Source organism: Thalassophryne amazonica, chromosome 14, assembly GCF_902500255.1.
Source record: "Thalassophryne amazonica chromosome 14, fThaAma1.1, whole genome shotgun sequence".
Lineage (NCBI taxonomy): Eukaryota > Metazoa > Chordata > Actinopteri > Batrachoidiformes > Batrachoididae > Thalassophryne > Thalassophryne amazonica.
The window spans coordinates 49,634,725-49,659,991 of record NC_047116.1 but is presented as its reverse complement, the minus strand read 5'-3'; the positions used below and the strand labels follow the sequence as shown (position 1 = coordinate 49,659,991).

The 25,267-nt window shown below is 41.4% G+C and overlaps 1 protein-coding gene across 4 annotated transcripts in view; it reads left to right on the top strand.

The window, feature by feature from the left end:
• col18a1a (collagen type XVIII alpha 1 chain a) overlaps positions 1 to 25,267 on the top strand; it is a 100,270-nt gene that overhangs the window by 71,888 nt on the left and 3,115 nt on the right. For all 4 annotated transcript variants that reach the window (XM_034187063.1, XM_034187061.1, XM_034187062.1 and 1 more), the window contains 16 exons: positions 937 to 972; positions 4,773 to 4,832; positions 10,748 to 10,825; positions 11,039 to 11,074; positions 11,229 to 11,282; positions 11,551 to 11,622; positions 12,598 to 12,672; positions 13,092 to 13,122; positions 13,472 to 13,525; positions 13,609 to 13,643; positions 16,107 to 16,238; positions 16,414 to 16,561; positions 19,552 to 19,616; positions 24,181 to 24,309; positions 24,478 to 24,510; positions 24,615 to 24,965. In XM_034187063.1, the coding sequence (XP_034042954.1) occupies positions 937 to 972; positions 4,773 to 4,832; positions 10,748 to 10,825; positions 11,039 to 11,074; positions 11,229 to 11,282; positions 11,551 to 11,622; positions 12,598 to 12,672; positions 13,092 to 13,122; positions 13,472 to 13,525; positions 13,609 to 13,643; positions 16,107 to 16,238; positions 16,414 to 16,561; positions 19,552 to 19,616; positions 24,181 to 24,309; positions 24,478 to 24,510; positions 24,615 to 24,965 (1,389 nt within the window). The remainder of the gene's footprint in view (positions 1 to 936; positions 973 to 4,772; positions 4,833 to 10,747; positions 10,826 to 11,038; positions 11,075 to 11,228; positions 11,283 to 11,550; positions 11,623 to 12,597; positions 12,673 to 13,091; positions 13,123 to 13,471; positions 13,526 to 13,608; positions 13,644 to 16,106; positions 16,239 to 16,413; positions 16,562 to 19,551; positions 19,617 to 24,180; positions 24,310 to 24,477; positions 24,511 to 24,614; positions 24,966 to 25,267) is intronic.

Below are 25,267 nucleotides of genomic sequence, written 5' to 3'. Positions count from 1 at the left end.
TTGAGTCAGACGCTTGTATGAAGTTTGTGTTCATATTGAAAATTGTCGACTTTTATGCATGCCCTCCTTTTCAGTTCACTTACATCAGTGTTACAAATGATGCACGATCCTGAGTGATTCACATCAAACTGAGAATTACATATACAGGGTGGACACAAAAACACTCCTTGGTTTCAAATATTTGTATATCAAAAGTCACGTGAATAATTTTGCAATTTTGAAGAAGAAGAATCTGCAAAAGAGAAAATAACTTGATGAGTTTCTGCAACTGTTGATACCAAAATTATTCATGTGACTTTTGATATTATAAATATTTGAAACCAAGGAGTGTTTTTGTGTTCACCCTGTATTTTGTTGTGTACTGTTATTTTTGCAATGCTTGCAAAATTAAAGTCAGTAGCCTAATCATTACATGTGATGTGAACTCTGATACAACAGATATGCTTAACCCAGTACATTAGCACATGCCAAAGCTGTAATTACCTGCCTCTTCTGTTTTCATGGGCCTCACTTTAACATCAGATCATATTGTCATTACACAGTGTACCAGTGGCCTTATGTTTACAGTCATACACAAAACCATATTTGGACAAGGACACTTTTGTGTAATTTTGTTTCCGTACATCACTGCAGTGGAGTTCAAATGATACAATCTTAATGTGGATTGAACTGTAGACTTTCTATTTTAATTTAGATTATTATTTCAACTTCATTGTGATGGTTTACAGAGGCAAAATTACAAAATTTTCACTATCCAAAATTTTCACTATACGTGACAGCATATTATTAAAGTCAGCATTGTTTCACTCATCAACAGCCAGTACTGTGAGAAAAATCTTGACCAGCAAAATACATGACACTGTTTTAATGAGGCTATTTGTTTACAGTACATTCATAATAATAACAAAAGTATAATAATTGTGTTTTCCTGTACAGGGGGGGCCTGGTTTACCTGGTCGAGCTGGATTCCCTGTAAGTTTCTATGTGGAATATCAGTAGCGATGTTTGTTAATCTTATTATGAATTTGAACAGTCTGTGATATTTTAACCGCATGCATCTGTTCAAAGCTTCCATTGCTGAAGCAGCAGCGGAGAGCTGTGGCCTAAAGGTCTTTGGACAATCAAGGGGCGGCAACCCTCAAACACCGTGATGAACACCGGTGGTCAGGGAAGCTGTCCATTTTAAGGGATTGTTATCTCAGAGGACTCTGGAGACAGTTGCAAGGTACCAACAGGCCTGAAGGAGAGGAAAACAGGGAACCATTCAAACTGTCTACAGTAAGGCTGGGACGCTCTTGACCTCAACTGTGGAGATAATCAGTCACTGGAAGAAACACTTTCAGGGACTTCTGCATCAGACTGGAGCACCCTCTGTAGTAGAGGCAGAGGTAGAAGCTGATGGGGGATCATTATCAAGTTCTCTGGTGGAAGTCACTGAGCTAGTCAAAAAAACTCCACAGTGGCAAAGCCCCGGGGGTTGATGAGATCCATCCAGAGATGTTGACGGCTCTGTGTGTGGAGGGACTATCTTGGATGAGACCTCTCTTTAACATTGAGTGGAGGTTTGGGACAGTGCTTAAGGAGTGGAAACTGGGGTGGTGGTCCCCATATTTTAAAAAAAAGGGGACCGGAGAGTGTGTTTCAATGATAGGGACATCATAGTGCTCAGCCTCCCTGGTAAGGTCTATTCCACAGTGCTGGAAAGAAGGGTTTGGCTGATAATCAAACCTCAGATTGAAGAGGAACAACATTGGTTCTGGTCTGGCCAGGGAACAACTGACCAGATCTTCAATGTCACAAGGATCCTGGAGGGGAGCTTGGGAGAATGCCCATCCAGTCTACCTGTGTTTTATGGACTTGAGGAAGGAGTATGACCGGGTACCCAGAGAGATACTGTGGGAGGTGTTGTGGGAGTATGGAGTGAGGGGGTCCCTTCTCAGGGCCATCCAATCTGTACTCACAATGACACCGGATCAAATTCCTTGAATGTGGGAACTCACTTGGCAATAAATTAAATTCTAATTCTGATTCTAAATGAGAGAGCTGTGTTCAGGTTCTCAGCAGTAAGTCGGACTCGTTTCCGGTGGGGGTTGGCCTCCGCCAGGGTTGCACCTTGTCACTAGTCCTGCTTGTGATATTCATGGAGAGGATACCGAGGCATAGTCAGGGGAGGAGGATCTTCAGGGTCTCATCACTGCTTTTTGCAGATGATGTGGTCCTGTTGGCTTCATCAGCCTGTGACCTCCAGCACTCACTGGGTTGGTTTTCAGATGACTTTGAAGCGGCTGGGATGAGGATCAGTACCTCTAAATCAGAAGCCATGGTTCTCAGCAGGAAGCAACAGGATTTCCTATTATGGATCGGGAATGAGTTCTTGCCCTAAGTGAAGAGTTCAGGTACCTCTGGGTCTTGTTCACGAGTGTGGGGATAATGGAGTGAGTATGGCTGGAGAATCGGCGCAGCAGGGGCGGTATTGCATTCGCTCTGCTGTACTGTTGTGACGAAAATGGAGCCGAGTCAGAAGGCGAAGCTCTGAATCTGCTGGTTAATGTTTGTTCCTACTCTCACATATGGTAATGAGGGTTGGGTCAGAACCAAAAGAATTAGACTGTGGATACAAGCAGCTGAAATGAGTTTCCTCAGGAGAGCAGCTGGTGTCTTCCTTAGAGATAGGGTGAGAAGCTCAGGCATTCTTGAGGGACTCGGAGTACAGCCAGAGCTCCTTTGCGTTGAAAGGAGCCAGCTGAGGGGGTTCAGGCATCTGGTAAGGATGTCACCTCAGCGCCTCCCTAGGGAGGTGTTCCAGGCAAGTCCAGCTGGGAGGACATCCCGGGGAAGACCCAGGACTAGGTGGAGAGATTCTATCTCCACAGTGGCCTGGGAATGCCTCTGTTTCCTACAGTCAGAGGTGGTTAATGTGACCCGGGAAAGGAAAATTTGGGGTCCCCTGCTGGGGCTGTTGCCTGAGCGGTTGAAGATTTATGTATGTACGTACAGTGCATCCGGAAAGTATTCACAACACTTCACTTTTTCCACATTTTGTTATGTTACAGCCTTGTTCCAAAGTGAATGAAATCATTTTGTCTTCAAAATTTACAAACAGTACCCCATAATGACAATGTGAAATGTGTTTATGACATTTCTGCAATTTTTTTAAAAATAAAAAACTAAGAAATCACATGTATATAAGTATTCACAGCATTTGCCATGAAACTCATTATTGAGCTCAGGTGCACCCCTGTTTCCACTACAGCTTAATTGGAGTCCACCTCAGTTAAATTAAGTTGATTAGCATGATTTGGAAAGGCACACACCTGTCTATATATAAGGTCCCACAGAATAGTGCATGTCAGAGCACAAACCAAGCATGAAGTTGGAGGAATTGTCTGTACACCTTTGAGACAGGATTGTCTCAAGGCACAAATCTGCAGAAGGGCACAGAAACGTTTCTGCTGCTTTGAAAGTCCTATTGAGCACAGTGGCCCCCATCATCTGTAAATGGAAGAAGTTGGGATCCACCAGGACTCTTCCTAAAGCTGGCCGCCCACCTAAACTGAGCCATTGGGGAAGAAGGGCCTTAATCAGGGTGGTGATCAAGAACCCGATGGTCACTCTGTCAGAGCTCCAGCATTCCTCTGAGAGAGAAGAACCTTCAAGAAAGACAACCATCTCTGCAGCAATCCATCAATCAGGCCTGTATTGTCGAGTGGCCAGACGGAAGCCACTCCTTAGTTAAAGGCACATGGCAGCCCACCTGGAGTTTGCCCAAAGACACCTGAAGGACTTTCAGACCATGAAAAACAAAATTCTCTGGTCTGATGGGACAAAGATTGAAATCTTTGGCGTGAATGCCAGGCATTATGTTTGGAGGAAACCAGGCACCATCCCTACAGTCAAGCATGGTGGTGGCAGCATCATGCTGTGGGGATGTTTTTCAGCAACAGGAAGTGGGAAACTAGTCAAGATTGAGGGAAAGATGAATGCAGCAAAGTACAGAGACATCCTGGATGAAAACCTGATCTAATGCTTTCTTGAACTTAGACTGGGGTGATGGTTTATCTTTCAGCAGGACAATAACCCTAAGCACACAGCCAAGTTATCAAAGGAGTGGATTCAGGACAACTCTGTGAATGTCCTTGAGTGGTCCAGCCTGTGCTCAGATCTGAATTAGATACAATATCTCTGGAGTGATCTAAAAATGGCTTTGCACCGATGCTCCCCATCCAATTTGATGGAGCTTGAGAGGTGCTGCACAGAGGAATGGGCAAAACTGCTCAAAGATAAGTGTGCCAAGTTTAGGGCGTCATATTCAAGGAGACTTGAGGCTGTAATTGCTGTCAAGCAAAGGGTGTGAATACTTGTCTACATGTGACTTCTTAGTTTTTTATTTTTAAATAATTTGCCAATATATATATATATATATAAAAGAGCTTTTTATTTTTAATAAATTTGAAAAAAAAATCAAAAAAGATTTTTCTTGTCTTTATGGGGTATTGTGAGTAGTTTTGAGGGGAAAATGAATTTAATCTATTTTGGAATACGGCTGTAACATTACAAATTGTGGAAAAAGTAAAGCACTGTGAATAATTTGTGGACGCACTGTACATATGAAACATTATCATATTTACACTTTAGACGCTCGACTGTACAAAGACAAAGTGGGTTTATCTGAATAGACATCATGGAGCAAAGAAGACCTTTGTGGATCGAGATTGCAGTTATTACGTTACTGTTGGTTTATACATGTAATTTTTCTGTCTTTTTCCTGTCAGGGTCCTATTGGACCGAAAGGTGACACAGGAGAGCCAGGTCTGCCAGGGTTCGGAGTGAAGGTAACAACAAAATATGTGTGAAGTGCTCATATTGTTCACAGTGTTTATTGTGTGAAAGCAGGCATATACTGATAGATATTCCCCAAATCCAATAAAGAATATCACTTTTCATGTTTTTTTTCAAACCTTCTTATACAAACCCAGTTTCAGTGAAGTTGGGATGTTGTGTAAAATGTAAATAAAAACAGAATACAATGATTTGCAAATCCTCTTCAACCTATGTTCAATTGAATACACCACAAAGACAAGATATTGAATGTTCAAACTGATAAACTTTATTGTTTTGTGCAAATGTTTGCTCATTTTGAAATGGATGCCTGCAACACGTTTCAAAAAATTTGAGACGGGGCAACAAAAGTTGGGAAAGTTGATGAATGTTCAAAGAACACCTCAATGGAAACAGGTGAATCTCATGATTGGGTATAAAAGAAGCATCCCCAAACGGCTCAGCCATTTACATGCAAAGACGGGGCGAGGATCACCACTTTATGAACAACTGCGTGAAAAAACAGTCCAACAGTTTAAGAACAATTTTTCTCAACATTCAATTGCAAGGAATCCCATCCAAGGATTCCATCATCTACAGTCCATAATATAATTAGAAGATTCAAAGAATCCTGAGAAATTTCTACACGTAAGCGGCAAGGCCGAAAACCAACATTGAATGCCAGTGACCTTCGATCCCTCAGGCGCCACTGCATTAAAAACTGACATCATTGTGTAAAGGATCTTACCGCGTGGACTCAGGAACACTTCAGAAAACCATTGTCAGTTAACACAGTTCATCACTACATCTACAAGTGCAAGCTAAAACTCTACCATGCAAAACAAAAGCCATACATCAACAACATCCAGAAACTCCGCCACTTTCTCTGACCCCGAGCTCATTTGAAATTGACGGATGCAAAGTGGAAAAGTGTGCTGTGATCTGATGAGTCCACATTTCAAATTGTTTTTGGAATCATGGACGTTGTGTCTTCCAGACAAAAGAGGAAAAAGACCATCCAGACTGTTTTCAGCGCAAAGTTCAAAAGCCAGCATCTGTGATGATATGGGGTCTTAGTGCCCATGGCATGGGCAACTTACACATCTGTGATGGCACCATCAATGCTGAAAGGTACATCCAGGCTTTGGAGCAACACATGCTGCCATCCAAGCAACGTCTTTTTCAGGGACGTCCCTGCTTATTTCAGCAAGACAATGCCAAGCCACATTCTGCACATGTTGCAACAGCGTGGCTTCATAGTAAAAGAGTGCGGGTACTAGACTGGCCTGCCTGCAGTCCAGACCTGTTGCCTATTGAAATGTGTGGCGCATTATGAAGTGCAGAATACGACAAGGGAGACCCCGGACTGTTGAGCAACTCAAGAATGGGAAAGAATTCCACCTACAAATTGGCTTCACCAATTCGCTTATTGTGTGTTATTAGAAGGAAAGGTGATGTAACACAGTGGTAAACATACCACTGTCCCAGCTTTTTTGAAACATGTTGCAGGCATCCATTTCAAAATGAGCAAATATTTGCACAAAAACAATAAAGTTTATCAGTTTGAACATTAAACATCTTGTCTAGGTTAAAGAGGATTTGCAAATCATTATATTCTGTTTTTATTGACATTTTATACAACGTCCCAACTTCATTGGAATTGGGGTTGTAGGAATTAAAAATTTCAGGCATTTAAGTCTTCAGCAGTCGTGGGCACAATTCTGCTAATCCGCTAACCACTAATTAGCGATGCTTACTTTTTCATTGGCGGATTAGCTTTTCAGCTAACTTTGAAAACTATCAGCGGACCAATTAGCTTCCGCCAACTTTAAGTCCACAAACATTTTTTTTGCTGGCATAGTGAGTAAATCTTAAAGGTCAAAAACATCTGTAAATTCTAAAAACATACGTCGTAGCTCCTATTGTGTGTTTTGCAACAGTCAGCTGCTGCTGCAAAAAGTGTAACTTACTTTCACACACAACAACACAGAGTGGTAGAAGAGATCAAATGCAAGGCACTTTTCACTCATTGTCACAACATAAGTCTTCACCAAATTAATTACACTACTTGAACTATGAAAAGACAACAAATCTATAATACTTACAACACTGCTAAAATAATATGTACTACAATAGTAATTAAAAGAGAAACAAACCCGAACTCCCATAATGCATTGTAGCAGTGATCGACAGTATGTCTGCTTTAAAGACAGCGTATACATGTAAATCTTTACTTTTTTAAGTGAAAAGACACTTATTTATGGAGTTAAATTTGTCTCATTAATGCCTGTAAATGCACTGAGGGTGATCAACAAATCGTCCTTGATTTTCACACGTCTTTTGCAATCCACAAACACAAATTTCCGATTTGTAACTTGCGTGTTGGTTTTTACAAATAAATGTGTATTTGTAAAAATGTCATTTTTTTCATTTGCAAAACTTAAAATTCTGTTTGTGAAGTGTAATTCAGCATTTGTCGATCACCGATCAGACAAATTCATTGCTTTGCTTACTTATGCAGTATTGAGACATTCTGAGAGCAAAACTGCATTTGAGATTCACAAAATACAGTGAGGAAAATAAGTATTTGAGCACCCTGTAAGTTCTCCCACTTAGAAATCATGGATGGGTCTGAAATTTTCATCTTAGGTGCATGTCCACTGTGAGAAACAATCTAGAAAAAAAAATCCAGAAATCACAATGTATGATTTTTTAATAATTTATTTGTATGTTACTGCTGCAAATAAGTATTTGACCAGCTGCCAACCACCAAGAATTCTGGCTCTCACAGACCTGTTAATTTTTCTTTAAGAACCCCTCTTATTCTGCACTCTTTACCTGTATTAATTGCACCTGTTTGAACTTCTTACCTGTAAAAAAGACACCTGTTCACACACTCAATCAATCACACTCCAACCTGTCCACCATAGCCAAGACCAAAGAGCTGTCTAAGGACACCAGGGACAAAACTGTAGACCTGCACAAGGCTGGGATGGACTACAGGACAACAGGCAAGCAGCTTGGTAGAAGACAACAATTGTTATGATTATTTATTAGAAAGTGGAAGAAACACAAGATGACTGTCAATCTCCCTCGGTGTGGGATTCCATGCAAGATCTCACTTTGTGGGGTAAGGATGATTCTGAGAAAGCTCAGAACTACACAGGAGGACCTGGTCAATGACCTGAAGAGAGCTGGGACCACAGTCACAAAGATTACATTAGTAACACATGATGCTGTCATGGTTTAAAATCTTGCAGGGCAGCAAGGTACCCCTGCTCAAGTCAGGACATGTCCAGGCCTGTTTGAAGTTCACCAGTGACCATCTGGATGATCCAGAAGAGGCATGGGAGAAGGTCATGTGGTCAGATGAGACCAGAATAGAGCTTTTTGGAATCAACTCCACTTACCATGTTTAGAGTATGAGAATAACCCCAAGAAAACCATCCCAACCGTGAAGCATGGGGGGTGGAAACATCATACTCTGGGGGTGCTCTTCTGCAAAGGGGACAGTATGACTGCACCGTATTGAAGGGAGGATGGATGGGGTCATGTATTGCGAGATTTTGGCAAACAACCTCCTTCCCTCAGTAAGAGCATTGAAGATGGGTCAGGGCTGGGTCTTCCAGCATGACAATGACCCCAAACACACAGCCAGGGCAACTAAGGAGGGGCTCCGTAAGAAGCATTTGAAGGTCCAATTGAAAATCTTTGGAGGGAGCTGAAACTCCAAACCTGAAATATCTAGAGAAGATCTGTATGTATGGACCACAATCCCTGCTGCATCGTGTGCAAACCTGGTGAAAAACTACAGGAAACGTTTGACCTCTGTAATTGCAAACAAAGGCTACTGTACCAAATATTAACATTGATTTTCACAGGTGTTCAAATACTTATTTGCAGCAGTAACATCAAATCAAATCAAATCAATTTTATTTATATAGCGCCAAGTCACAACAAACAGTTGCCCCAAGGAGCTTTATATTGTAAGGCAAAAGCCATACAATAATTACAGAAAAACCCCAATGGTCAAAACGAAACCTCCAGCAGAACCAGGCTCAGGGAGGGGGCAGTCTTCTGCTGGGACTGGTTGGGGCTGAGGGGAGAGAATCAGGAAAAAGACATGCTGTGGAAGAGAGCAGAGATCAATCACCAATGATTAAAAGCAGAGTGGTGCATACAGAGCAAAAAGAGGTGAATAAAAAGAAACACGGTGCATCATGGGAAACCCCCCAGCAGTCTAAGTCTATAGCAGCATAACTAAGGGATGGTTCAGGGTCAACTGATCCAGCCCTAACTATAAGCTTTTTCAAAATGGAAAGTTTTAAGCTTAATCTTAAAAGTAGAGAGGGTGTCTGTCTCCCTAATCCGAATTGGGAGCTGGTTCCACAGGAGAGGAGCCTGAAAGTTGAAGGCTCTGCCTCCCATTCTACTCTTACAAACCCTAGGAACTACAAGTAAGCCTGCAGTCTGAGAGCGAAGCGGTCTATTGGGGTGATATGGTACTATGAGGTCCCTAAGATAAGATGGGACCTGATTATTCAAAACCTTATAAGTAAGAAGAAGAATTTTAAATTCTATTCTGGAATTAACAGGGAGCCAATGAAGAGAGGCCGATATGGGTGAAATATGCTCTCTCCTTCTAGTCCCTGTCAGTACTCTAGCTGCAGCATTTTGAATTAACTGAATGCTTTTCAGGGAACTTTTAGGACAACCTGATAATAATGAATTGCAGTAGTCCAGCCTAGAAGAAATAAATGCATGAATTAGCTTTTCAGCATCACTCTGAGACAAGACCTTTCTAATTTTAGAAATATTGCACAAATGCAAAAAAGCAGTCCTACATATTTGCTTAATATGCGCATTGAAGTACATATCCTGAACAAAAATGACTCCAAGATTTCTCACAGTATTACTAGAGGTCAGGGTAATGCCATCCAGAGTAAGGATCTGGTTAGACATCATGTTTCTAAGATTGGTGGAGCCAAGTACAATAACATCAGCTTTATCTGAATTTAAAAGCAGGAAATTAGAGGTCATCCATGTCTTTATGTCTGTAAGACATTCCTGCAGTTTAACTAATTGGTGTGTGTCCTCTGGCTTCATGGATAGATAAGCTGGGTATCATCTGCGTAACAATGAAAATTTAAGCAATGCTTTCTAATAACACTGCCCAAGGGAAGCATGTATAAAGTGAATAAAATTGGTCCTAGCACAGAACCTTGTGGAACTCCATAATTAACCTTAGTCTGTGAAGAAGACTCCCCATTTACATGAACAAATTGTAATCTATTAGATAAATATGATTCAAACCACTGCAGCGCAGTGCCTTTAATACCTATGGCATGCTCTAATCTCTGTAATAAAAGTTTATGGTCAACAGTATCAAAAGCTGCACTGAGGTCTAACAGGACAAGCACAGAGATGAGTCCACTGTCTGAGGCCATAAGAAGATCATTTGTAACCTTCACTAATGCTGTTTCTGTACTATGATGAATTCTGAAACCTGACTGAAACTCTTCAAATAGACCATTCCTCTGCAGATGATCAGTTAGCTGTTTTCCAACTACCCTTTCAAGAATTTTATATTTACATACAAATAATTATTTAAAAAAAAAAATCATACATTGTAATTTCCAGATTTATTTATTTTTGTTTTTAGATTATGTCTGTCACAGTGGACATGCACCTAAGATGAAAATTTCAGACCCCTCCATAATTTTCAAGTGGGAGAACTTGCAAAATTGCAGGGTGTTCAAATACTTATTTTCCTCACTGTACCTCAGTGATGCTGACATGACCGTATTTATATTTAAACATTAAGTAATTCAGGTGATTCTTAGCACATTGGCCAGTTGCAAGTCAGGTCTGCAATACAAAAAACAGTCAGAGTATTCAGCTTGTATCATTTGTGCTGTGCTGTGTTTAGGGTGAAAAGGGTGAACCAGGCTTCATAATTGGACCTGATGGGAATCCTCTGTATTTGACAGACCTAAGTGGTGTAAAGGTGAGTTTTACTGCATTTTGACTTTGTTTTTCACATGTACATGAATGCAAAAAAAAAAAAGAAGATGAAATCACGTGTGTTTTCTGCATTTTTAAAAATACTGTATGTAGAGCAAATGTTGAAAAATAAAAAAATATATATATTTTTTTTTTTATTTACTGCTTTGTTGTCATGCTGTTGTCATATCTTTTTACACTTGCTTCCTGCATGCAGGGAGACAGAGGACCCGTGGGACCTGTTGGACCTCCTGTAGGTGTTTCAATCTCAAAATATTCAACCTATCCTACCATATTAATTTTAAAATTGTTTGCCATTTCTTATACCATGACATTAATTTTACATTTTTACAAGTGACTCAGACCTTTTCTTATTTTGTTTTGGTTTTGCTTATTCCTCCTTGTAGGGCCCCTTTGGACCTCCTGGATTTAAGGGTGAAATTGGAATGCCTGGAAGACCTGTAAGTCCCCATTTCCAAATCACTGATATCTGTTTAAAAAACATTTTCATACATACATTCCAAGTCTGGGTAGTTGAGCAGGTTAGTGGTATCATGACAGTGCACTATAAATATCCATAAAAATGTATACACACATCCCATTCTGTTTTTATACGTTTCCTATGCTATATTGGCACTGTGTGACCCAATTATATTGTGTTGTAATTGTACTTTCCTCCTGATTTTCAAACACTACAAACACATTACCACTGACTTTTTTTCTCCACAGGGCCGCCCTGGCATCAATGGATACAAGGGTGAGAAAGGAGAACCAGGAAGTGGTGCTGGATACGGCTACCCAGTAAGTCTTTTAGTGTTAGCGCTAATGGATTTGAAAGCTGTGCCCGATCTTGACAGACATTCTAATCAAGGGTCATGGGGGGCTCTGGAGGCTATCCCAGCAGTCTTAAGATTTGGGGTGGGGTACACCCTGGACAGGATGCCAGTCTACCGCAGGGCCACATATAGACAGACAAACATATTCACACACACAGCTACAGTTAATTTAGAGTCACCAATTCACCTACCTTTATGTCATTGGAAGTGGGAGGAAGCCAGAGCAACCAGAGGGTACCTACACGAACATGGGAGAACATGCAAACTCCACACAAGAAGGACAAGGTGGGAATCAATCCCACAACCTTCTTGGGCTAACCACTAAGCCACTTTAGTTGATTGATTGATTTGTATTCATATAAAATGTAAACATGCATAAAATGATACAAAAATGTATTAGCTAAATACATAAATACATCCAATACGGGTAACACAAAAACGCAAAATAAAAATAAACAAATAAAAACAAAATGCTTGTTTCCATTGTGGCCCAACATCACAGACATTATAATGGCATTTTCACACTTGAAAGGATTTAAAAAAAAAAAAAAAGTTATTTTTTTGTGATTTTACTGAGGGCATTTTTCAAAAAAAGCACACACATAAAGTGTGTTTTCAAAATTTAACAGTCAAAACATAAACCATGGCAATCACTGACTTTTGCTTTGCTTTTTTTGTTTGTTTGTTTGTTTTTGTATCACTGTGTGAAAGTTAAACACACTGGCCAGAGTGAGTGTGACGTCTTGATATTTGTGTGTTTAAACACAAACAGTCAAAACACAGTTCATAACAATGCTATCAGATGTTACCTAATTTTAGAGCCAAATTCATCATTTTTTGTGCCATCTTAGCCATATCTTAGCCATCTTGAATCTTCCTTATGAGGCTTCATCTGCAGTGATACACCAGTGAATGAGTGTGAATAACTTGTTTCCATCAGGGAGTTCCTGGCCCACCTGGACCACCTGGTCCGCCTGGACCCCCTGGACCAAACATTCCCCTTGAACGTTTCAATGTAAGTGCAAAAGCCAATGTCAGAGTTTGAGCAATGTTGATTTATGGACATTTGTATGTATTATTACATGCTGTTTGATTGGATGGTAGCTCTAATTGTCTCACCTGAGACCTTGTTTATTTTCACATTTTGGAATGATTGTCTGCTGATTAAAATGTCAGCCGTAAGTTTTGAATAGATTCAAGCACAAGGTCAGGCAATAACATGGTCGGGTTAAACACAAGGGGGAGTTGAGAGAGAGATGAACAGAATTCCTGCATCAAACTTTCCAAGTAACCATTTGCTGTTGTTACAAACTTGTGACTGGTGAAACTAATGGAGTGATTGTTAATTGTGACATTTGACTTGGAAAAAAAGATGGCCATTACCTGTAAATGGGAACTACTTTTGAGAATTTCTTCCCCTTGTTCTTTTTCTAGCGCTATGATGAAACTGCAAGGAACTACCCAGGTATGTTCTCCCAGTGCACAGTTTGATGTTTGAGCACAACACCTACTTTCCCAGGATAGAAGTCCTCAAAGGAAGAGATCAAAAACGGAGTAGTTAAGTAAAAGTGTCAGTCAAAGAACAGAGATTTAGTACAGGTTTAAAGTGTCCGGAGAGATAAACAGTTCTGTCTTAATGTCTGTTTGATCCAGCTGCCTCAGCTTATTGGAGATATACACTTTCGTCAAGAGATTTAGAATACCACTACAGTTAGAACAACATGCTGTCAAATTTATACTGTCATTATTAAATACACATGAGCAGGACCATGTCTAATCCTGTGATGTGTAAAAAATGTGTAATTTTGTGGCAGCAATTAAAGGTGAAAAAGGGGAGCGTGGTGAGAGAGGACTACCGGGGACATCAGGTATATCCCACTAAAACATGACTGTTCAGATGCTGGCATCATTAGACACAGAGGTGCTTAAAAAACTTTTCCACTATTTGCAGGAGCAGCTTCGAATTTTGATATTTATACATTCAAGGTAAGTCTTTTAAAAAAGGCATCATGTTTACATTTTGACTCCTCCTAACAATCTCCAAACAAAATTTTAAGAGTGAATTGAAGTAGCTGCTTAAGTGGCTGGAATGTTACACGTCTAAAGATGCGGTACTCTGGAGTGTGTTTCAGCAGTTTCTTCACCTAGATGAGAATTCTGGCTAAATTTTCCATCAGAATCTGTCTTCAGGAAACATCACATCACAATTCACAGGAAAAGTGGCCAACACTTAACTGTGTATGGCTGCACACTTTATAGTTACATCACGCAAACAAACACCTTTATTTAAGTTCAGCTAATAATCAGATTTAATTAATCAATAAATAATTATGTATTTTCATTCTGTTAATGACTTTTAATTTATTGAAGTGTCATAGTTAAGGGCTGTTTCACACATAACACGATTGAAGCCGACTAGCACACGAAGGAGGAATTGCATGCCAGTCGTGAAAAATCGGGGCCGCCTCCAATGCCCCGTACACCTGTCGTTACAACTATTCATGCACACCAGCAGCCGAAAGACAGAGAGTGCCATGTGAGAGCCCATTCGATCCCTCTTGTGGCAGGTGTTGGCCAAATTCCAGGTGTCACACACGAACATCCAACACAACTCGCTGGCTACTTAGAAAATGTGCTGTTTGCACTGTCAGCATGAAAATAGTGAGCAGACAATCACTTTCGAGCTGGCAATGAAATTTGTATGTGCACCCATGAGTGTGGCATTGCAAAGCAACACACATGGCATGTGCGTGCCCCCCCACACACACACACATGTGGCGTGTGGGGGAAAACGCACTTGTATGACATGCTGATGATATGTATTTACAGACATGATCACATGGGGCCGGACAGCCACGTCTGAGGGCTCACAGCCAGGCTAAAGTGGCTGCATACAGCACATGTCATCAGATCATGCAGCAGGCGATCTGAATGTCACGTGTGTCCGGTAGAATATGCACGCCGCAGGACTATGACAATATGACAAGCCAACAGTGCCACAAATACACCACTTTCAGTCACATATCACCAAAAATACGCCGTAACAATCTCTGTTTTGTCAGTTAATACGGTGCTTTTTTCTCTTAAAAAAAAAAAGTTTATCTCCTTGTTGATTTTAGCCATTTTACGCTCCTGTTATAAGACAGTGATTGTAGCACAGTGATAAAGTTTCCATCTCTTAATCAGAGCTTTTGTAAATTGCAGGTTTGGATCCCGTGAGTGACATTTATTTTTTTATTTAACCAGGGTTCTTAACCGCAGGGTTCTATTTATTATTTATATCAACCCAGTGATAGTCACTAATTATACTGCTGGTTTTTATTTTATTTTTCTCCACTTCAGCAGTACCATGTGGTGCAGCTGCTCGCACTGTGTTCATTTACATGCACAATGGTTTGTGGTTCTCCATTTCGTGTTTGGTTTGTGGTTTTTCTTCCGGCTTCTGCGTCTTTCACGTTATGTGTGAACTTGCGTAAAATGTCCTTTTCCGAATTGTTTTTAGATTTGTTTGGATTTGGGCCATCAAAAACGTATTCTGGCCACCAATTATAGGGGTGTGGTGGCCCAGTTCTTAAAATGTTGTCTGCTCTTGAAAGCCTTCTTGAACTGCTTGCATCTTTTTTTTGACCATTTGAAAAATGTCCAGCAGATATGTATAGAGGTGTAATAGACCTGAGTTTAATTTGACTTGCTGCAAAAAATTTAGCCAACCAAAGCACAGAAAAAGAATTGAGAGAACAGCAAGAAAGCTCGCAGCAGACATGCCATTTTGTAATTTGGACACAATTTTTAATGTAAATTACATACTAATTTGACTAGTAAAGCAGACATTACACCTTGCCATGTTCATCTCTTAATTTGTCAAGCAGCGCTTTTGCATGGCTTGTGTGCATCCCGGGGAGAGGTCAGCATGCTGGAGCAGCTTGGGAAAGCTCACTTAAACCTGCGCCTGTGATGAACATATTCAAAATTTTCTGGACCTTGTGTTCAATTTAATGCAGTCTTCATGCACATCGCTGTCCAATTTCCATGGCAAGCACACAAAGAATCACTGTGTTATCGAGAGTTGTTGGCAAAATGTTGCTGCACATTTCCCTTAGCGACTACAGGTGCAGCTGCCTTTTCGGAACTTTTGCCGAGTGGCGTGCCTGCTCTGGAGGATTCTGCACCAAATGTGGCCAGGCTGGAGCTGCTCTGGTGCAAACAGACAAGGAGCAGAGTTGTAGCTCTACATGTTATGATGCAAAATGGAAGCAAATTTCTGCCAGGTGTAAGAGCAGCAGCTTTATGCATTTAGCACTGATCGTATGTAATTCAAGATATTGCTTGGACATTAACATTTTATTCATCTTGTTGGATCATTCATTAAGGTTCATGAATCATGAGTAACTTGATTATTTTTTTGTGCTGTAGGTGGATAAATTATCATGTTAAAAATGTTGCCAACAGAATGAACTAAAAGGAGAGCAGGGAGACCCAGGTGTGAAGGGTGAAAAGGGAGAGCCTGGTATTGGATATTTTGACCCACGTGTTGGAGGTGCACAAGGACCAACAGGGGCTCCTGGCAAACCAGGTCTACCAGTGAGTACTGACCAGTGTGCCACATTTATGGTACAGAGATGAAAATCAGGAAGTCACAAATCTGAGCCACACTTTAGATTTATATTTGGTTGATTCAGTAGTAGGTGGAAACAACTGGTAATTTTAAAACATTAGCATTTTATTAACTTCCAAAGTTGTGTTTTTTTTATGTTAGGGTCCAAAGGGAGATTCCATACAGGGCCCTCCTGGACCACAGGGACCACCAGGGTCACCTGGGCTTGGTTATGATGGTCGTCCTGGGCCTCCTGGACCCCCAGGACCCCCAGGACCCTCATTTCCAGGACCATACAGGCCCCATCACCGTAAGTGATTTATTCATTTTTTTCATTCCCCCATACTGTAATGTTCTGGATTGCCCTACACCACTCAGGATTTATAGACTATACAAATTAAATAAATCTAGCTTGTGGTGTTCATTTAGGAACAAGGAAATCTGATAGTAGTCCAGTATTATCTTCCCTTCACTGTCTCCCTATTCATACAAGGGCTGGTTTCAAGGTTTTGCTTCAATCATATAAAATACTGAATACTTGTATACTTCCATATCTTATGGAATTTGTTGAGCTTTATGTACCATCATATATCCTGTTGTCTCAAGGTGCAGTTTTGCTAAGGGTGAAGAATAAGTTGGTTACGCTGCGTTTACACATACGACGGCAAGTCACCACGAAGTATACATTCTGTATGCATGGACAAGAATAATGTTCTGCGTGCGATTTAGGCGTATTGTGTTTGAGGCGAATTGTCTCCACACACGCACATCATATTCCTCCAACCGTCAGATGCTGAACAATTCAGATCGCTCCAGTTTGCTCCTCAAAATCCACAACAGATGAACTTTGTGACTGCATGCTTAGTTGGGCTCTGTGCCATGGAGTAGCGCAGAGAGGAGGAGGAGATGGAGATAGCCAGATGTGTGGCTGCATGTGGCTCTTGCTCGTTTTCCCAAACATCAGGCACATGCAGCAGGTGGAACACCTGCAGGAGCACACTGATGAGCATTGGAACAACACTTTTAGCCGACTTGGCATCACTGTCCTTCTTCAGCATACTGCAGCAATGAAACTGAACGCAGTGCAGCAGGGTTTAATTGTGCGCACTTCAGAGAAGAACACTGTCACGCTCTATTAAAGATCACCACTAATCAAGATGGATCAACACGCTCAGTTGTGACCTCAATGACATGAGGCGAAATGAGGGTGGTGCATGACATTCGTGGAAGATTTTTTGACAGCCAAAAACATGCTCCACGAACATCATGCACCAACACGCAGTATTAAGAAAGCAATTCAGATGCAATAAGTCATGTTAAAAATGTCAGGAATGTGCCAAGAATGACGCAAATATGACATTCATAATGCATTCATCCTATGTGTAAACGCACCTTAAGCTGTAGACCTTTTGCTTTTGTTCTATGACTGTGGAATAGGCTATCTGTTTATATCAGACCATCAGATTCTTTTGTGTTTTTTAAACCCAGACAGAAAACATTCCATTTTCTTCCATTTCTGGCTAGTAAATGGCCTTATGCTCAAAATGTATTGATTTATTATTTTATTAAGCATGGGCTTTCAATAAATTCTTGGCATTGGAATTTTTCATTTGTTCCATTTATGTTGATTGTTGTTGCCAGTAGGGTTTGCTGTTTTGACCTTTTGTGCATTTTATTAGGGCCCCTTCACACATAGTGCGAATTTGGTTGAAGTGTGCACAAAGTGTGCATGAAGCAGGAATCGTATGTAAAACATGTAAATTCATAGCTGCCTCGAACACCTCGTACACCTGTTGCTACAACTATTTGCGCACACCAGCAGCTGAAAGACAGAGAGTGTGCACTTGCATGAGCTGCTGATATATGAATATATAGATGGTGTGTTGGTGTGTGCGCTGAACTGACGTGTGTCCGCCCACAGCAGCTCCTGTTGGATCTCTAGTTCTGGATGTCATGGCTGGGAAACACACATGTGTGTCTGCTTGCTGTCTTCATGTGGACATACATAAATACATATATTGCTGCTGCGACGGACTGCGGCGAGCGCGTGCACATTGACAGGCTGCCACAGGTGACCATCAGATCATAACACGCAGCAGGCAATCTAAATGTCACGTCACCCACATGAGCTCTGTTCCACATGGACACGCGTGCGGGGCCAGCTGGACACACCGGACCAGTAGATGTGGACATGATAACAGCGCACTGCTTCATTAATGTTATTTCATGACCCTATGTCTGTGACCATGGGTCATCTACAGAAGAACAGATGGTTCATACTTGATAAGAGGGTGCTTTTATGCTGTGTGGTTTTATTTATTTATTTTTTTAAATACGTCCATCTCTTTGTTGATTTCAGGCATTTTCCCACATTGTTTATAGGCCAGTGACGGTATTGCAGTGGTAAGGTTTCGGGCTGGCAATCAGTAAAGTGCAGGTTCAAATCACGTGGGTGGAATGTATTTTTTGTTTTGTTTTGTTTTCCACAGCATTGGTGCAATGTGGTTCCACACATACCAGCTGGTTTTTATTTTTTAATTATTCCACAGCAACACCATGTGGTTCCACAGGTACCAGCTGGATTTTATTGATTATTTATCCCACAGCAGCGGTGCAATGTGGTTACACATGCTCCAGTTGCTCGCACTGTGTTCATGTATGAAATCTTCACAGCAGGATCGTACATGCCTGCCCGTCGGTGCGATGTTTGTCTGTTTCACATGTTTTGCCCGTAATGCGACCAAATTCGCACTATGTGTGAAGGGCCCTTTGTGTTTGGCACATTTGTTTGTATGCTTGTTTGTGAACAGCTTGGAGCCCAAAATTTTTTCATATATCGTTATGAAATTTTACTGAAGATTCATATAAACAAACATGCCCCAATCACTCTCATATTTGAAAATGAGGGGCAGACTGGTACTCACTATCTCCTGACAAAGTTTGAGCAGCCGAAGAGACTTACTTTTACTAAAGATGTATCTTAATTGTAAGTCCCTTTGGCTGCTCCTTTGTTTACACTCGGGGTTGCCACAACATATCCAAGTTGCCTCTGCATGTTGATTTGGCACAAGTTATACGCTGGATGCCCTCCCTGATGCAACTCCATATTGCAAAGAGTAGCCAGGGGTGGGTTTTGAACAATGAACCTTCAGCACTGAAAGCAAGTGCACTTAGCCGCTTGGCCACCTCCCCCTGTCTGAAAGAAGTAATAAAATGTAAAATGTCAATAAAATGTAGTATTTGTATTAATATGTAATATTAAAAGAAAAAATGCTTACAAGCTTTTATTCCTATTTATAGCTATCAGTGTCCCTGGACCCCCAGGTCCTCCAGGACCACCTGGACCTCCTGGACATTTCTTTGGGGTAAGTGTCACCACTGCATCTAAACTTTCCTGTCACTAAGTAAGTATTTACCTTGATGAGACAGACTGTTTGAGGTAATCAAATTTAAAGCTGCATATCCATGGCTTGTTCAACATGGAAATACATGATGTAAAGGTGCTGGCAAACTTTTTCTCCTGCAATATAGTCCATCTAAGGTATCTCCAGAGTTAATACATCATACTTCAAGGGCATCCTGGGTCTACCCAAAGTGTCCTCCCAAGTGTACTTGAGAGGGTAAAATCAGTACCCCTCCTCCTTCCCATAGATGGGGTACTGAGTTTACTCCAAGCTGGGACTTGAGGTACAAAACGTCTTTAGGGTTGAGAATAATGAGCTTAATGTTCCATCGGGAGCAAAGCAGGGCACAGTGGAACACAAGTTTCACTGGTACTATCCATACTCAACACCCACATTGTGTAAATCTGAGTATAACTGCTCATATGTGCACCCATGGTACAAAATTAGGTGTGGTCATACAGAGTGATATTACATTGGTATCGTGTAAAAGTACAGTGCATCCAGAACGTATTCACAACACTGCACTTTTGCCACATTTTGTTATGTTACAGGCTTATTCCAAAAATAATTAAATTATTTTTTTCCTCAAAATTATACACACAATACCCCATAATGACAGTGTAAAAAAGTTATATATACGAGGTCGATTAGAAAAGTATCTGACCTTATTATTTTTTTCAAAAACCATATGGATTTGAATCACGTGTGATTGTGTCAGACAAGCTTGAACCCTTGTGCGCATGTGTGAGTTTTTCCACGCCTGTCGGTTGTGTCATTCGCCTGTGAGCAGGCTTTGAGTGAGGAGTGGTCCAGCCCCATCGTCGGCTTTTCATTGTCAGGAAATGGGGGAATTTTTTCAGAAACTGTTAGAGACTGGCAGCGGGAAACCATTAGAAAAATTTATCTGGCTTTCGGTGAAAATGTTACGGGCTTGGTAGAGAATAAGGAGTGTTACTGTCGCTTTAAGCAACACGCGGAATTCTTCCGCACGTCTGTCTCAATGTGCTGAAAAAGTGCTGATGCCCACGTCTTTTCACAATTCCTGTGCTAGTCAGACGACGTCCTGGATAAAACACAGCGTCCAGTTTGGAAATGAACGGCACATTCCACTGTTACAGGAGTTTTTGTCATGGAAAGAGGAGCGGAGGCTTCGCACATCGCGGCGGTGCCGCATGGCGCACAGCAACGCCGTGATGAAGCCTCACGGGACATGTTCTGGCATGTCCAGGCACATCCACAATTTCTCGGATAATCACTCGATGGAAAAACCACCGACAGCTGTCTGAACGCCATCTCAAAGCCGTCCTGTGAGACCAAACGGAGGTGGTTTTGTCTCGCTCCAGTAGCGAATCCATCGTGACGCGCAAAGCCTCCGCTCGGCTTTCCATGACAAAATCTCTTGTTAAAAGTGAAATCTGCCGGAAAATTGTTGATGTCCAGCTCTTGTGATAACCAGAGAAATGGCACACGATGGTCACGGATCCAGACAGCCATCCGTTTAGAAATGAAATGGTCGTTCAGCCTGTCGATGGCGGATTCGGAGCGCGGCGCACCCCACAGCCGCTGGGGGCCGTCCTTAAAGTGACAGTAACACTGAGGGTTCAAGCTTGTCTGACGCAGTCACACGTGATTCAAATCTATATGGCTTTTGAAAAAAATAATAAGGTTGGATACTTTTCTTATCTATATATATATATATATATATATGTGTGTGTGTGTGTGTGTGTGTGTGTGTGTGTGTGTGTGTGTGTGTGTGTGTGTGTGTGTGTGTGTGTGTGTATGTATGTATGTATGTATGTATGTATGGAAATTTATTAAAAATAAAAAAAAACTAAGAAATCACATGTACGAGGTCTGTCCATAAAGTAACGGTCCTTTTTATTTTTTCAAAAACTATATGGATTTGATTCATATGTTTTTACGTCAGCCAAGCTTGAACCTTCGTGCGCATGTGTGAGTTTTTCCACGCCTGTCTGTTGCGTCATTCGCCTGTGAGCACGCCTTGTGGGAGGAGTGGTCCAGCTCCCTCGTCGGATTTTCATTGTCAGGAAATGGCGGAATGATTTGGACTTTTTTTCCATCTGAATTTTTTCAGAAACTGTTAGAGACATGCAGCTGGAAACCATTCGAAAAATTTATCTGGCTTTCTGTGAAAATTTTACGGGCTTCACAGAGAATAAGGACTGTTACTACAACTTTAAGGATGGCCCACAATGGCACTCGGCGCGCTGCGCTCCGAGCTGCGACAACGATGCAGAAACCACCAGATCATTTCTAAACGGATCGCTCTGTGGAGCCGGGACCATCGTGTGCAATTTCTCTGGTTATCACAAGAGCTGGACATCAGCCATTTTCCAACAGATTTCACTTTTAACAAGAGATTTTGTCATGGAAAGCCGCGCGGAGGCTTCGCGCATCACGACCGATTCGCTTTGGAAGCGAGACAAAGGATCACCTCCGTTTCGGAGTGTTAGAGGACAAGTTGGGACATGTCCAGCTCTCCACAATTTCACTGATACTTACTGGACTGGTAAGCATTGAAAGCCGAGATAGACATGTCCAAACTTGTCCTCTGACATGCCGAAATGGAGGTGTTCCTTTGTCTCGCTTCCAAAGCGAATCGGTCTTTATGCGCGAAGCCTCCGCGTGGCTTTCCATGACAAAATCTCTTGTTAAAAGTGAAATCTGCCGGAAAATGGCTGATGTCCAGCTCTTGTGATAACCAGAGAAAGAGCACACGACGGTCTCGTATCCACAGAGCCATCCGTTTAGAAATGGTCCGGTGGCTTGTGCCGCGTCGTCGCAGGTCGGAGTGCGGCGCGCCGAGCATCCTTAAAGGGGTCCTTAAAGCTGTAGTAACAGTCCTTATTCTCTGTGAAGCTCGTAAAATTTTCACCGAAAGCCAGATAAATTTTTCGAATGGTTTCCAGCTGCATGTCTCTGTTTCTGAAAAAATTCTGATGGAAAAAAAGCCCAAATCATTCCGCCATTTCCTGACAATGAAAATCCGACGAGGGAGCTGGACCACTCCTCCCACAAGGAGTGCTCAAGGCTGAATGATGCAACCGACAGGCGTGGAAAAACTCACGCATGCGCACAGAGGTTCAAGCTTGGCTGACGTAAAAACATATGAATCAAATCCATATAGTATTTTTGAAAAAATCAAAAGGACCGTTACTTTATGGACAGACCTCGTATTATACGTATACACAGCCTTCGCCATGAAGCTCAAAAAGTGAACATCAGGTGCCTTCCTGTTTCCACTGATCATCCTTGAGATGTTTCCACAGCTTAATTTGGAGTCCACCTGGGGTAAATTCAGTTGATTGGACATGACTTGGAAAGGTACAAACACCTGTCCACATATCAGGTTCCACAGTTGACAGTGCATGTCAAATTACAAACAACATGAAAAACCATAAATGAAAGAAGTTCAGATCCACCAGGACTCTTCCTAGAGCTGGTCGTCGATCTAAAACTGAGCATTCTGTATAGAGAAAGGGCGTGGACTCAGGGACGTTGATCAGAGAACGCCGATGGTCCACATCTGTCAGAGCTCCAACATTCCTCTGTTGAGAGAGGAGAACCTTCCAGAAGGACAACCATCTCTGTAGCAATCCACCAATGGTAGAGTGGCCAGTCTAGAAGCCAGTCCTTAGTAAAAGGCACATGGCAGCCCACCTGGAGTTTGCCAACTGACACCTGAAGATCTGTCAGACCATAAGAAACATGAATGTTTTTCAGCTGCAGGAACTGGGAAACTAATCAGGATTGAGAGAAAGATGAATGCAGCAATGCCAGAGACACACTGGATGAAAACCTGCTTCAGAGCACTCTTGATCTCAGACTGGAGGTGACAGTTCATCTTTCAGCATGACATTGACCCTAAGCACACAAACAAAGATATCAAAGGAGTGGCGGCAGGAAAACTCTGTAAATGTTCTTGAGTGGCTTGATAAATTTGCAAAATAATAATAAAAAAACAACTTTTTTTCATGTCATTATGGGATGTTGAGAATTGAATTTTGAGAGAAAAAAAAGAATTGACTCCATATATAATGCTGTACATATAACAAAATGTGGAAAAAGTGAAGTGCTGTGAATACTAGATGCACTGTCTAACAGACTAGCAAAAAGTCAGACAAAAGGTGTAAATGCAAAAAGAAGAGATGCAAATCTGAGGCCAACATACTGGAAACTGGCACTCAGCTGTAATGAAATCCTGTACATGATAATTGTTTTTTGAAAGTCCAGCACCCACCAAGAACATGTCTGACATTTTTTTGAAAACCTTGGCCAGTGCTCTCACTAGGGCCATACAAGGACCTGTTGTTCCATAATGAGGGCTTCTACTGCCCTATTGTCCTCATAATATTACTTAAAAATAAATAAATAAATAAACAGTATGTTCTCACCATAACGTGTTGACACGTGCTTGCATGCAACCTGAATAGTTTCATTATATAATTGGCAACCATGTTTTTATGTCAGTAAAAGCTAAGTGTCATGTATTTGTTTTCAACAGGTCACAGTTCTGAGGTCATATGACACAATGATTGCTACTTCTAGACGGCAAGCAGAAGGCAGCCTCATCTACATCATAGACAGAGCAGATCTTTACTTAAGAGTCCGGGATGGACTGCGACAAGTTATGGTACAGTTATCTACTACTTCCATTATTAGAGACCGAAGAGTGGTGGCATAGATCTTGAAACAGTACAAATCATAGATTTACTGACTTTTAAAGTACTGTAACAAACTTTAGATCAAATGTACATATTTTCATTTAATGAGTTATCAGCTCTTTTTTCTTCTCTTATAGCTTGGAGACTACAATCCCTTTTTCAGAGATCTGGTAAACAGTCATTCAACAAATATATTTTGCCACTGTTTATGTAGAGAAGTCTTTAAATACCAATTTTATTAATTCCTGACTTATTTTTCCTTTTTCCTTTATAGGGCAACGAAGTGGCGGAGGCTAACCCTCCACCTGTGATTCATTACCCACAGTCCCAGGACCAGTCCCTCAACAATGGAGCTGGCCATTACTCCCAAAGTAGTGCTTCTATGCAACCTGTGGAACCTCCACCACAATCACCTGTAACTCCATCGAAGCCTGGACCACCTCATGAAGAGCCGAGATATCCCCCTCGGTATGGACCTTGGTTCCCAGATCCTCGAAATCCAAGTGAGACAGATGGAAGGTTAGCCACCCGACAGACTGAGAACAAACACTTCATCTCTTCACCACAACAACCTGGGAAACCTGCACTACAGCCAGCTGTGCATCTGGACCCATCGGGACCAGCAGTAAGTTTTCACACCATATTTCTTGGGTGAATGTCTCACCACATTTTTCCAGTCATTTGGTGCATCTGCACAATTGGACTGTCAAATCAAAGACATTATCATAGACATACACGTCACGAGCTGCAGATCCTTCTACTCTCAGTTGATTGGGTTGTAGACAGATGTGCATCTGATGTCAGTGTTTTCAGTTCAGACACATTACAGACCAAATCAATACAGGAGAATGTATGCAGGTTTATTTGAATTCATTTTTTTTCTTGTAATAGTTTGATTCCAGTATTAGTAATTAATTAATTTTTTAA